Source organism: Ascaphus truei, chromosome 9, assembly GCF_040206685.1.
Source record: "Ascaphus truei isolate aAscTru1 chromosome 9, aAscTru1.hap1, whole genome shotgun sequence".
In the NCBI taxonomy this organism is placed as follows: Eukaryota; Metazoa; Chordata; class Amphibia; order Anura; family Ascaphidae; genus Ascaphus; species Ascaphus truei.
Window position 1 is genome coordinate 54739338 of NC_134491.1, and position 14956 is coordinate 54754293.

General features: G+C 37.3%; 1 protein-coding gene and 1 long non-coding RNA gene across 8 annotated transcripts in view; one reads left to right on the forward strand and one right to left on the reverse strand.

Moving 5' to 3' along the window:
- Nucleotides 1-14956, reverse strand: part of LOC142503048 (uncharacterized) — a 129433-nt gene that overhangs the window by 94349 nt on the left and 20128 nt on the right. The gene's annotated exons all lie outside the window — the stretch shown is intronic.
- Nucleotides 1-14956, forward strand: part of AHNAK2 (AHNAK nucleoprotein 2) — a 76564-nt gene that overhangs the window by 47887 nt on the left and 13721 nt on the right. For all 4 annotated transcript variants that reach the window (XM_075614922.1, XM_075614925.1, XM_075614923.1 and 1 more), the window contains one exon: nt 1-14956. This exon is cut by the window's left edge and continues 13240 nt beyond it; it is cut by the window's right edge and continues 13721 nt beyond it. In XM_075614922.1, the coding sequence (XP_075471037.1) occupies nt 1-14956 (14956 nt within the window).

Genomic DNA, 14956 nt, shown 5'->3' on the forward strand with positions numbered 1-14956 from the left:
CTGAAAAAGGACAATTGGATGTTACTTTAACCAAGTCAAAAAGAAGTGTGGAAGCTTCAGAATTGACAGTAGAAAGCCCAGCAATGGATGCTAAAGTTGAAACTGTAGAACAAGAAAAAGAATCTTCAGGCTGGGAAATACAAATGCAAAGAGGAACAATGCCAACGTTTAGAAAATCTGATAAAAAGGCTGACATTGTTTATCCTGAGGCTATTGCACTAGGGAAAGATGACATTGAGATCAAGGTTGAGGGTATCAAGTTGAAGACTGAAAGTGTCATAATGGAGGCAGAAGAAAAAAGGGAGTCTGGGCAGCAAGAAAGTGCATTCACAATTCAAACCATTAATCTACCCTCCTGTACTGTAAGAAGCAAAAGAGAGACAACAAGCCTACTTGTAGACAAAGTAAGAGAGGATGAGCAGCTTTTTCCAGTCCAAGCCCTTGGAGCAGATCAAGAGACCAAAGTTGGAGAAGTGGAATTAAAAACTGCTGCAATAGATATTGACAAGGGAAAAGCTGCAGAAGAAATTGAGCAAACAAAGAGCAAAATAAAAAAGCATAGAAAAAAGATTACAAAGGTGGAAAAGACAATCTCAACAGTTAAAAGCCATGGTGAAGACATAATTGCACCACAAGTTGAGGATGATTTACCTTCCTCTGATGTTAAAAGTGAAAGTGACTTTGGTGATTCCAAAGATATGATGCCCAAAACTGAAATTGCAAAAATAATCACAAAAGAGAAAACAGCTATAATCTGTATGAAGGAAGAAAGTCCAGAGTTCACAATATCAAAAGCAGCCTTTACCAAACCTTCTGTTACTGAATCAGAAGTGGACATTGAATACAGTCTAGAAAAATATATTATTGATCTTCCTCAAGATGATATGACAATTCATAAAGATACAGATGAAGTTGACAAAATTCAATCTGTAGCCGATTCCGACATCAAAATATCCTCTCTTGATGTGAGAACCGAGGTAAAGGTTGTGAAGACAATGGAAAGAGTTGTGCCAACTGAGTTCACTGTAGACAAAAGCGATGTAACGGTTTGTGAGACAAAAAGTAAGATTCATTTCCCCCACTTTCAAATGCCAAAGATTGGGTTTGGAGCCACTGTATTTACAGATGATAATTCAATTGAGAAAACTGAAAAAGGTCAATTGGATGTTACTTTAAAAAAGTCAGAAAGAAGTGTGGAAGCTGCAGAATTGACAGTAGAAAGTCCAGCAATGGATGCTAAAGTTGAAACTGTAGAACAAGAAAAAGAATCTTCAGGCTGGGAAATACAAATGCAAAGAGGAACAATGCCAACGTTTAGAAAATCTGATAAGAAGGCTGACATTGTTTATCCTGAGGATATTGCACTACTGAAAAATGACATTGAGATCAAGGTTGAGGGAATCAAGTTGAAAACTGAGAGTGTCATAATGGAGGCAGAAGAAAAAAGGGAGTCTGGGCAGCAAGAAAGTGCATTCACAATTCAAACCATTAATCTACCCTCCTGTACCTCAAGAAGCAAAAGAGAGACAACAAGCCTACTTGTAGACAAAGTAAGTGAGGATGATCAGCTTGTTGCAATCCAAGATCTTGAAGCAGACCAAGAGATCAAAGTTGGAGAAGTGGAATTAAAAACTGCTGCAATAGATATTGATAAGGAAAAAGCTGCAGAAGAAATTGAGCAAACAGGGAGCAAAACAAAAAAGTATAGGAAAAAGATTACAAAGGTGGAAAAGACAATCTCAACAGTTAAAAGCCATGGTGAAGATATAATTGCACCACAAGTTGAGGATGATTTACCTTCCTCTGATGTTAAAAGTGAAAGTGACTTTGGTGATTCCAAAGATATGATGCCCAAAACTGAAATTGCAAAAATAATCACAAAAGAGAAAACAGCTATAATCTGTATGAAGGAAGAAAGTCCAGAGTTCACAATATCAAAAGCAGCCTTTACCAAACCTTCTGTTACTGAATCAGAAGTGGACATTGAATACAGTCTAGAAAAATATATTATTGATCTTCCTCAAGATGATATGACAATTCATAAAGATACAGATGAAGTTGACAAAATTCAATCTGTAGCCGATTCCGACATCAAAATATCCTCTCTTGATGTGAGAACCGAGGTAAAGGTTGTGAAGACAATGGAAAGAGTTGTGCCAACTGAGTTCACTGTAGACAAAAGCGATGTAACGGTTTGTGAGACAAAAAGTAAGATTCATTTCCCCCACTTTCAAATGCCAAAGATTGGGTTTGGAGCCACTGTATTTACAGATGATAATTCAATTGAGAAAACTGAAAAAGGTCAATTGGATGTTACTTTAAAAAAGTCAGAAAGAAGTGTGGAAGCTGCAGAATTGACAGTAGAAAGTCCAGCAATGGATGCTAAAGTTGAAACTGTAGAACAAGAAAAAGAATCTTCAGGCTGGGAAATACAAATGCAAAGAGGAACAATGCCAACGTTTAGAAAATCTGATAAGAAGGCTGACATTGTTTATCCTGAGGATATTGCACTACTGAAAAATGACATTGAGATCAAGGTTGAGGGAATCAAGTTGAAAACTGAGAGTGTCATAATGGAGGCAGAAGAAAAAAGGGAGTCTGGGCAGCAAGAAAGTGCATTCACAATTCAAACCATTAATCTACCCTCCTGTACCTCAAGAAGCAAAAGAGAGACAACAAGCCTACTTGTAGACAAAGTAAGTGAGGATGATCAGCTTGTTGCAATCCAAGATCTTGAAGCAGACCAAGAGATCAAAGTTGGAGAAGTGGAATTAAAAACTGCTGCAATAGATATTGATAAGGAAAAAGCTGCAGAAGAAATTGAGCAAACAGGGAGCAAAACAAAAAAGTATAGGAAAAAGATTACAAAGGTGGAAAAGACAATCACTACAGTTAAAAGCCATGGGGAAGATATAATTGCACCACAAGTTGAGGATGATTTACCTTCCCCTGATGTTAAAAGTGAAGGTGACCTTGGTGATTCCAAAGATATGATGCCCAAAACTGAAATTGCAAAAATAATCACAAAAGAGAAAACAGCTATAATCTGTATGAAGGAAGAAAGTCCAGAGTTCACAATATCAAAAGCAACCTTTACCAAACCTTCTGTTACTGAATCAGAAGTGGACATTGAATATAGTCTAGAAAAAAATATTATTGATCTTCCTCAAGATGATATGACAATTCATAGAGATACAGATGAAGTTGACAAAATTCAATCTGTAGCCGATTCCGACATCAAAATTTCATCTCTTGATGTGACAACCGAGGTAAAGGTTGTGAAGACAATGGAAAGAGTTGTGCCAACTGAGTTCACTGTAGACAAAAGCAATGTAACGGTTTGTGAGACAAAAAGTAAGATTCATTTTCCCCACTTTCAAATGCCAAAGATTGGGTTTAGAGCCACTGTATCTACAGATGATGATTCAATTGAGAAAACTGAAAAGGGTAAATTGGATGTTACTTTATCCAAGTCAAAAAGAAGTGTGCAAGCTGCAGAATTGACAGTAGATAGTCCAGCAATGGATACTAAAGTTGAAACTGTGGAGCAAGAAAAAGAATCTTCAGGCTGGGAAATACAAATGCAAAGAGGCACAATGCCAATGTTTAGAAAATCTGATAAAAAGGCTGACATTGTTTATCCTGAGGATATTGCACTACGGAAAGATGACATTGAGATCAAGGTTGAGGGCATCAATTTGAAGACTGAAAGTGTCATAATGGAGGCAGAAGAAAAAAGGGAGTCTGGGCAGCAAGAAAGTGCATTCACAATTCAAACCATTAATCTACCCTCCTGTACTGTAAGAAGCAAAAGAGAGACAACAAGCCTACTTGTAGACAAAGTAAGTGAGGATGATCAGCTTTTTGCAGTCCAAGCCCTTGAAGCAGACCAAGAGATCAAAGTTGGAGAAGTGGAATTAAAAACTGCTGCAATAGATATTGATAAGGAAAAGGCTGCAGAAGAAATTGAGCAAACAGGGAGCAAAACAAAAAAGTATAGGAAAAAGATTACAAAGGTGGAAAAGACAATCACAACCGTAAAAAGCCATGGGGAAGACATAATTGCACCACAAGTTGAGGATGATTTACCTTCCTCTGATGTTAAAAGTGAAGGTGACTTTGGTGATTCCAAAGATATGATGCCCAAAACTGAAATGGCAAAAATAATCACAAAAGAGAAGACAGCTATAATCTGTATGAAGGATGACGTTCCAGAGTTCAAGATATCAAAAGCAGATTTTACCAAACCTTCTGTTACTGATTCAGAAGTTGACATTCTAGAAAAATACATTATTTTTCTTCCTCAAGATGTTATGACTATTCATAGAGATACAGATGAAGTTGAGAAAATTCAATCTAGAGCCGAATCCGACATCAAAATGTCATCTCTTGAGGTGACAACTGGGGGAAAGGTTGCGAAGACAATGGAAAGAGTTGTGCCAACTGAGTTCACTGTAGACAAAAGCGATGTAACGGTTTGTGAGACAAAAAGCAAGATTCATTTCCCCCACATTCAAATGCCAAAGATTGGGTTTGGAGCCACTGTATCTACAGATGATGATTCAATTGAGAAAACTGAAAAAGGTAAATTGGATGTTACTTTAACAAAGTCAGAAAGAAGTGTGGAAGCTGCAGAATTGACAATAGAAAGTCCAGCAATGGATGCTAAAGTTGAAATTGTAGAACAAGAAAAAGAATCTTCAGGCTGGGAAATACAAATGCAAAGAGGAACAATGCCAACGTTTAGAAAATCTGATAAGAAGGCTGACATTGTTTATCCTGAGGATATTGCACTACTGAAAGATGACATTGAGATCGAGGTTGAGGGTATCAAGTTGAAGACTGAGAGTGTGATAATGGAGGCAGAAGAAAAAAGGGAGTCTGGGCAGCAAGAAAGTGCATTCACAATTCAAACCATTAATCTACCCTCCTGTACCGTAAGAAGCAAAAGAGAGACAACAAGCCTACTTGTAGACAAAGTAAGTGAGGATGATCAGCTTGTTGCAGTCCAAACCCTTGAAGCAGACCAAGAGATCAAAGTTGGAGAAGTGGAATTAAAAACTGCTGCAATAGATATTGATAAGGAAAAAGCTGCAGAAGAAATTGAGCAAACAAAGAGCAAAATAAAAAAGCATAGGAAAAAGATTACAAAGGTGGAAAAGACAATCTCAACAGTTAAAAGCCATGGTGAAGATATAATTGCACCACAAGTTGAGGATGATTTACCTTCCTCTGATGTTAAAAGTGAAGGTGACCTTGGTGATTCCAAAGATATGATGCCCAAAACTGAAATTGCAAAAATAATCACAAAAGAGAAGACAGCTATAATCTGTATGAAGGAAGAAAGTCCAGAGTTCACAATATCAAAAGCAGCCTTTACCAAACCTTCTGTTACTGAATCAGAAGTGGACATTGAATATAGTCTAGAAAAATATATTATTGATCTTCCTCAAGATGATATGACAATTCATAGAGATACAGATGAAGTTGACAAAATTCAATCTATAGCCGATTCCGACATCAAAATTTCATCTCTTGATGTGACAACCGAGGTAAAGGTTGTGAAGACAATGGAAAGAGTTGTGCCAACTGAGTTCACTGTAGACAAAAGCGATGTAACGGTTTGTGAGACAAAAAGTAAGATTCATTTCCCCCACTTTCAAATGCCAAAGATTGGGTTTAGAGCCACTGTATCTACAGATGATAATTCAATTGAGAAAACTGAAAAAGGCCAATTGGATGTTACTTTAAAAAAGTCAGAAAGAAGTGTGGAAGCTGCAGAATTGACAGTAGAAAGTCCAGCAATGGATGCTAAAGTTGAAACTGTAGAACAAGAAAAAGAATCTTCAGGCTGGGAAATACAAATGCAAAGAGGAACAATGCCAACGTTTAGAAAATCTGATAAGAAGGCTGACATTGTTTATCCTGAGGATATTGCACTACTGAAAGATGACATTGAGATTAAGGTTGAGGGAATCAAGTTGAAAACTGAGAGTGTCATAATGGAGGCAGAAGAAAAAAGGGAGTCTGGGCAGCAAGAAAGTGCATTCACAATTCAAACCATTAATCTACCCTCCTGTACCTCAAGAAGCAAAAGAGAGACAACAAGCCTACTTGTAGACAAAGTAAGTGAGGATGATCAGCTTGTTGCAATCCAAGATCTTGAAGCAGACCAAGAGATCAAAGTTGGAGAAGTGGAATTAAAAACTGCTGCAATAGATATTGATAAGGAAAAAGCTGCAGAAGAAATTGAGCGAACAGGGAGCAAAACAAAAAAGTATAGGAAAAAGCTTACAAAGGTGGAAAAGACAATCACTACAGTTAAAAGCCATGGGGAAGATATAATTGCACCACAAGTTGAGGATGATTTACCTTCCCCTGATGTTAAAAGTGAAGGTGACCTTGGTGATTCCAAAGATATGATGCCCAAAACTGAAATTAAAAAAATAATCACAAAAGAGAAAACAGCTATAATCTGTATGACGGAAGAAAGTCCAGAGTTCACAAAATCAAAAGCAGCCTTTACCAAACCTTCTGTTACTGAATCAGAAGTGGACATTGAATATAGTCTAGAAAAATATATTATTGATCTTCCTCAAGATGATATGACTATTCATAGAGATACAGATGAAGTTGACAAAATTCAATCTGGAGCCGAATCCGACATCAAAATTTCATCTCTTGAAGTGACAACCGAGGTAAAGGTTGTGAAGACAATGGAAAGAGTTGTGCCAACTGAGTTCACTGTAGACAAAAGCGATGTAACTGTTTGTGAGACAAAAAGCAAGATTCATTTCCCCCACTTTCAAATGCCAAAGATTGGGTTTGGAGCCACTGTATCTACAGATGATGATTCAATTGAAAAGCCTGAAAAAAGTAATTTGGATGTTACTTTAACAAGGTCAGAAAGAAGTGTGGAAGCTGCAGAATTGACAGTAGATAGTCCAGCAATGGATGCTAAAGTTGAAACTGTAGAACAAGAAAAAGAATCTTCAGGCTGGGAAATACAAATGCAAAGAGGAACAATGCCAACGTTTAGAAAATCTGATAAAAAGGCTGACATTGTTTATCCTGAGGATATTGCACTAGGGAAAGATGACATTGAGATCAAGGTTGAGGGTATCAAGTTGAAGACTGAAAGTGTCATAATGGAGGCAGAAGAAAAAAGGGAGTCTGGGCAACAAGAAAGTGCATTCACAATTCAAACCATTAATCTACCCTCCTGTACTGTAAGAAGCAAAAGAGAGACAACAAGTCTACTTGTAGACAAAGTAAGTGATGATGAGCAGCTTTTTCCAGTCCAAGCCCTTGGAGCAGATCAAGAGACCAAAGTTGGAGAAGTGGAATTAAAAACTGCTGCAATAGATATTGACAAGGGAAAAGCTGCAGAAGAAATTGAGCAAACAAAGAGCAAAATAAAAAAGCATAGGAAAAAGATTACAAAGGTGGAAAAGACAATCTCAACAGTTAAAAGCCATGGTGAAGATATAATTGCACCACAAGTTGAGGATGATTTACCTTCATCTGATGTTAAAAGTGAAGGTGACCTTGGTGATTCCAAAGATATGATGCCCAAAACTGAAATTGCAAAAATAATCACAAAAGAGAAAACAGCTATAATCTGTATGAAGGAAGAAAGTCCAAAGTTCACAATATCAAAAGCAGCCTTTACCAAACCTTCTGTTACTGAATCAGAAGTGGACATTGAATATAGTCTAGAAAAATATATTATTGATCTTCCTCAAGATGATATGACAATTCATAGAGATACAGATGAAGTTGACAAAATTCAATCTGTAGCCGATTCCGACATCAAAATTTCATCTCTTGATGTGACAACCGAGGTTAAGGTTGTGAAGACAATGGAAAGAGTTGTGCCAACTGAGTTCACTGTAGACAAAAGCGATGTAACGGTTTGTGAGACAAAAAGTAAGATTCATTTCCCCCACTTTCAAATGCCAAAGATTGGGTTTAGAGCCACTGTATCTACAGATGATAATTCAATTGAGAAAACTGAAAAAGGCCAATTGGATGTTACTTTAAAAAAGTCAGAAAGAAGTGTGGAAGCTGCAGAATTGACAGTAGAAAGTCCAGCAATGGATGCTAAAGTTGAAACTGTAGAACAAGAAAAAGAATCTTCAGGCTGGGAAATACAAATGGAAAGAGGAACAATGCCAACGTTTAGAAAATCTGATAAGAAGGCTGACATTGTTTATCCTGAGGATATTGCACTACTGAAAGATGACATTGAGATTAAGGTTGAGGGAATCAAGTTGAAAACTGAGAGTGTCATAATGGAGGCAGAAGAAAAAAGGGAGTCTGGGCAGCAAGAAAGTGCATTCACAATTCAAACCATTAATCTACCCTCCTGTACCTCAAGAAGCAAAAGAGAGACAACAAGCCTACTTGTAGACAAAGTAAGTGAGGATGATCAGCTTGTTGCAATCCAAGATCTTGAAGCAGACCAAGAGATCAAAGTTGGAGAAGTGGAATTAAAAACTGCTGCAATAGATATTGATAAGGAAAAAGCTGCAGAAGAAATTGAGCGAACAGGGAGCAAAACAAAAAAGTATAGGAAAAAGCTTACAAAGGTGGAAAAGACAATCACTACAGTTAAAAGCCATGGGGAAGATATAATTGCACCACAAGTTGAGGATGATTTACCTTCCCCTGGTGTTAAAAGTGAAGGTGACCTTGGTGATTCCAAAGATATGATGCCCAAAACTGAAATTAAAAAAATAATCACAAAAGAGAAAACAGCTATAATCTGTATGACGGAAGAAAGTCCAGAGTTCACAAAATCAAAAGCAGCCTTTACCAAACCTTCTGTTACTGAATCAGAAGTGGACATTGAATATAGTCTAGAAAAATATATTATTGATCTTCCTCAAGATGATATGACAATTCATAGAGATACAGATGAAGTTGACAAAATTCAATCTGGAGCCGAATCCGACATCAAAATTTCATCTCTTGATGTGACAACCGAGGTAAAGGTTGTGAAGACAATGGAAAGAGTTGTGCCAACTGAGTTCACTGTAGACAAAAGCGATGTAACTGTTTGTGAGACAAAAAGCAAGATTCATTTCCCCCACTTTCAAATGCCAAAGATTGGGTTTGGAGCCACTGTATCTACAGATGATGATTCAATTGAAAAGCCTGAAAAAAGTAATTTGGATGTTACTTTAACAAGGTCAGAAAGAAGTGTGGAAGCTGCAGAATTGACAGTAGATAGTCCAGCAATGGATGCTAAAGTTGAAACTGTAGAACAAGAAAAAGAATCTTCAGGCTGGGAAATACAAATGCAAAGAGGAACAATGCCAACGTTTAGAAAATCTGATAAAAAGGCTGACATTGTTTATCCTGAGGATATTGCACTAGGGAAAGATGACATTGAGATCAAGGTTGAGGGTATCAAGTTGAAGACTGAAAGTGTCATAATGGAGGCAGAAGAAAAAAGGGAGTCTGGGCAACAAGAAAGTGCATTCACAATTCAAACCATTAATCTACCCTCCTGTACTGTAAGAAGCAAAAGAGAGACAACAAGTCTACTTGTAGACAAAGTAAGTGATGATGAGCAGCTTTTTCCAGTCCAAGCCCTTGGAGCAGATCAAGAGACCAAAGTTGGAGAAGTGGAATTAAAAACTGCTGCAATAGATATTGACAAGGGAAAAGCTGCAGAAGAAATTGAGCAAACAAAGAGCAAAATAAAAAAGCATAGGAAAAAGATTACAAAGGTGGAAAAGACAATCTCAACAGTTAAAAGCCATGGTGAAGATATAATTGCACCACAAGTTGAGGATGATTTACCTTCCTCTGATGTTAAAAGTGAAGGTGACCTTGGTGATTCCAAAGATATGATGCCCAAAACTGAAATTGCAAAAATAATCACAAAAGAGAAAACAGCAATAATCTGTATGAAGGAAGAAAGTCCAAAGTTCACAATATCAAAAGCAGCCTTTACCAAACCTTCTGTTACTGAATCAGAAGTGGACATTGAATATAGTCTAGAAAAATATATTATTGATCTTCCTCAAGATGATATGACAATTCATAGAGATACAGATGAAGTTGACAAAATTCAATCTGTAGCCGATTCCGACATCAAAATTTCATCTCTTGATGTGACAACCGAGGGAAAGGTTGTGAAGACAATGGAAAGAGTTGTGCCAACTGAGTTCACTGTAGACAAAAGCGATGTAACGGTTTGTGAGACAAAAAGTAAGATTCATTTCCCCCACTTTCAAATGCCAAAGATTGGGTTTGGAGCCACTGTATCTACAGATGATGATTCAATTGAGAAAACTGAAAAGGGTAAATTGGATGTTACTTTAACCAAGTCAAAAAGAAGTGTGGAAGCTGCAGAATTGACAGTAGATAGTCCAGCAATGGATGCTAAAGTTGAAACTGTGGAGCAAGAAAAAGAATCTTCAGGCTGGGAAATACAAATGCAAAGAGGAACAATGCCAATGTTTAGAAAATCTGATAAAAAGGCTGACATTGTTTATCCTGAGGATATTGCACTACGGAAAGATGACATTGAGATCAAGGTTGAGGGTATCAAGTTGAAGACTGAAAGTGTCATAATGGAGGCAGAAGAAAAAAGGGAGTCTGGGCAGCAAGAACGTGCATTCATTATTCAAACCATTAATCTACCCTCCTGTACTGTAAGAAGCAAAAGAGAGACAACAAGCCTACTTGTAGACAAAGTAAGTGAGGATGATCAGCTTTTTGCAGTCCAAGCCCTTGAAGCAGACCAAGAGATCAAAGTTGGAGAAGTGGAATTAAAAACTGCTGCAATAGATATTGATAAGGAAAAGGCTGCAGAAGAAGTTGAGCAAACAGGGAGCAAAACAAAAAAGCATAGGAAAAAGATTACAAAGGTGGAAAAGACAATCACAACCGTAAAAAGCCATGGGAAAGACATAATTGCACCACAAGTTGAGGATGATTTACCTTCCTCTGATGTTAAAAGTGAAGGTGACTTTGGTGATTCCAAAGATATGATGCCCAAAACTGAAATTGAAAAAATAACCACAAAAGAGAAAACAGCTATAATCTGTATGAAGGAAGAAGGTCCAGAGTTCAAGATATCAAAAGCAGCCTTTACCAAACCTTCTGTTACTGAATCAAAAGTGGACATTGAATATAGTCTAGAAAAATATATTATTGATCTTCCTCAAGATGATATGACAATTCATAGAGATACAGATGAAGTTGACAAAATTCAATCTGTAGCCGTTTCCGACATCAAAATTTCATCTCTTGATGTGACAACCGAGGTAAAGGTTGTGAAGACAATGGAAAGAGTTGTGCCAACTGAGTTCACTGTAGACAAAAGCGATGTAACGGTTTGTGAGACAAAAAGTAAGATTCATTTCCCCCACATTCAAATGCCAAAGATTGGGTTTAGAGCCACTGTATCTACAGATGATAATTCAATTGAGAAAACTGAAAAAGGTAAATTGGGTGTTACTTTAACCAAGTCAGAAAGAAGTATGGAAGCTACAGAATTGACAGTAGAAATTCCAGCATTGGATGCTAAAGTTGAAACTGTAGAACAAGAAAAAGAATCTTCAGGCTGGGAAATACAAATGCAAAGAGGAACAATGCCAACGTTTAGAAAATCTGATAAGAAGGCTGACATTGTTTATCCTGAGGATATTGCACTACTGAAAGATGACATTGAGATCAAGGTTGAGGGAATCAAGTTGAAGACTGACCGTGTGATAATGGAGGCAGAAGAAAAAATGGAGTCTGGGCAGCAAGAAAGTGCATTCTCAATTCAAACCATTAATCTACCCTCCTGTACCGTAAGAAGCAAAAGAGAGACAACAAGCCTACTTGTAGACAAAGTAAGTGAGGATGATCAGCTTGTTGCAGTCCAAGCCCTTGAAGCAGACCAAGAGATCAAAGTTGGAGAAGTGGAATTAAAAACTGCTGCAATAGATATTGATAAGGAAAAAGCTGCAGAAGAAATTGAGCAAACAGGGAGCAAAACAAAAAACTATAGGAAAAAGATTACAAAGGTGGAAAAGACAATCTCAACAGTAAAAAGCCATGGGGAAGACATAATTGCACCACAAGTTGAGGATGATTTACCATTCTCTGAAATTAAAACTGAGGGTGCCCGTGGTGATTCCAAAGATATGATGCCCAAAACTGAAATTTCAAAAATAATCACAAAAGAGAAGACAGCTATAATCTGTATGAAGGATGAAGTTCCAGAGTTCAAGATATCAAAAGCAGATTTTACCAAACTTTCTGTTACTGATTCAGAAGTTGACATTCTAGAAAAATCCATTATTTTTCTTCCTCAAAATGTTATGACTATTCATAGAGATACAGATGAAGTTGAGAAAATTCAATCTGTAGCCGATTCCGACATCAAAATTTCATCTCTTGATGTGACAACCGAGGTAAAGGTTGTGAAGACAATGGAAAGAGTTGTGCCAACTGAGTTCACTGTAGACAAAAGCGATGTAACGGTTTGTGAGACAAAAAGCAAGATTCATTTCCCCCACATTCAAATGCCAAAGATTGGGTTTGGAGCCACTGTATCTACAGATGATGATTCAATTGAGAAAACTGAAAAAGGTAAATTGGATGTTACTTTAACAAAGTCAGAAAGAAGTGTGGAAGCTGCAGAATTGACAATAGAAAGTCCAGCAATGGATGCTAAAGTTGAAATTGTAGAACAAGAAAAAGAATCTTCAGGCTGGGAAATACAAATGGAAAGAGGAACAATGCCAACGTTTAGAAAATCTGATAAGAAGGCTGACATTGTTTATCCTGAGGATATTGCACTACTGAAAGATGACATTGAGATCGAGGTTGAGGGAATCAAGTTGAAGACTGAGAGTGTGATAATGGAGGCAGAAGAAAAAAGGGAGTCTGGGCAGCAAGAAAGTGCATTCACAATTCAAACCATTAATCTACCCTCCTGTACCGTAAGAAGCAAAAGAGAGACAACAAGCCTACTTGTAGAGAAAGTAAGTGAGGATGATCAGCTTGTTGTAGTCCAAACCATTGAAGCAGACCAAGAGATCAAAGTTGGAGAAGTGGAATTAAAAACTGCTGCAATAGATATTGATAAGGAAAAAGCTGCAGAAGAAATTGAGCAAACAAAGAGCAAAATAAAAAAGCATAGGAAAAAGATTACAAAGGTGGAAAAGACAATCACTACAGTTAAAAGCCATGGGGAAGATATAATTGCACCACAAGTTGAGGATGATTTACCTTCCTCTGATGTTAAAAGTGAAGGTGACTTTGGTGATTCCAAAGATATGATGCCCAAAACTGAAATTGCAAAAATAATCACGAAAGAGAAAACAGCTATAATCTGTATGAAGGAAGAAAGTCCAGAGTTCAAGACATCAAAAGCAGCCTTTACCAAACCTTCTGTTACTGAATCAGAAGTGCACATTGAATACAGTCTAGAAAAATATATTATTGATCTTCCTCAAGATGATATGACAATTCATAGAGATACAGATGAAGTTGAGAATATTCAATCCGTCGCCGAATCCGACATCAAAATTTCATCTCTTAAGGTGACAACCGGGGGAAAGGTTGTGAAGACAATGGAAAGAGTTGTGCCAACTGAGTTCACTGTAGACAAAAGTGATGTAACGGTTTGTGAGACAAAAAGCAAGATTCATTTCCCCCACTTTCAAATGCCAAAGATTGGGTTTGGAGCCACTGTATCTACAGATGATGATTCAATTGAGAAAACTGAAAAAGGTCATTTGGATGTTACTTTAACCAAGTCAAAAAGAAGTGTGGAAGCTTCAGAATTGACAGTAGAAAGTCCAGCAATGGATGCTAAAGTTGAAACTGTAGAACAAGAAAAAGAATCTTCAGGCTGGGAAATACAAATGCAAAGAGGAACAATGCCAACGTTTAGAAAATCTGATAAAAAGGCTGACATTGTTTATCCTGAGGATATTGCACTAGGGAAAGATGACATTGAGATCAAGGTTGAGGGTATCAAGTTGAAGACTGAAAGTGTCATAATGGAGGCAGAAGAAAAAAGGGAGTCTGGACAGCAAGAAAGTGCATTCACAATTCAAACCATTAATCTACCCTCCTGTACTGCAAGAAGCAAAAGAGAGACAACAAGTCTACTTGTAGACAAAGTAAGTGATGATGAGCAGCTTTTTCCAGTCCAAGCCCTTGGAGCAGATCAAGAGACCAAAGTTGGAGAAGTGGAATTAAAAACTGCTGCAATAGATATTGACAAGGGAAAAGCTGCAGAAGAAATTGAGCAAACAAAGAGCAAAATAAAAAAGCATAGGAAAAAGATTACAAAGGTGGAAAAGACAATCTCAACAGTTAAAAGGCATGGTGAAGATATAATTGCACTACAAGTTGAGGATGATTTACCTTCCTCTGATGTTAAAAGTGAAGGTGACCTTGGTGATTCCAAAGATATGATGCCCAAAACTGAAATTGCAAAAATAATCACAAAAGAGAAAACAGCTATAATCTGTATGAAGGAAGAAAGTCCAAAGTTCACAATATCAAAAGCAGCCTTTACCAAACCTTCTGTTACTGAATCAGAAGTGGACATTGAATATAGTCTAGAAAAATATATTATTGATCTTCCTCAAGATGATATGACAATTCATAGAGATACAGATGAAGTTGACAAAATTCAATCTGTAGCCGATTCCGACATCAAAATTTCATCTCTTGATGTGACAACCGAGGTTAAGGTTGTGAAGACAATGGAAAGAGTTGTGCCAACTGAGTTCACTGTAGACAAAAGCGATGTAACGGTTTGTGAGACAAAAAGCAAGATTCATTTCCCCCACTTTCAAATGCCAAAGATTGGGTTTGGAGCCACTGTATCTACAGATGATGATTCAATTGAGAAAACTGAAAAGGGTAAATTGGATGTTACTTTAACCAAGTCAAAAAGAAGTGTGGAAGCTGTAGAATTGACAGTAGAAAG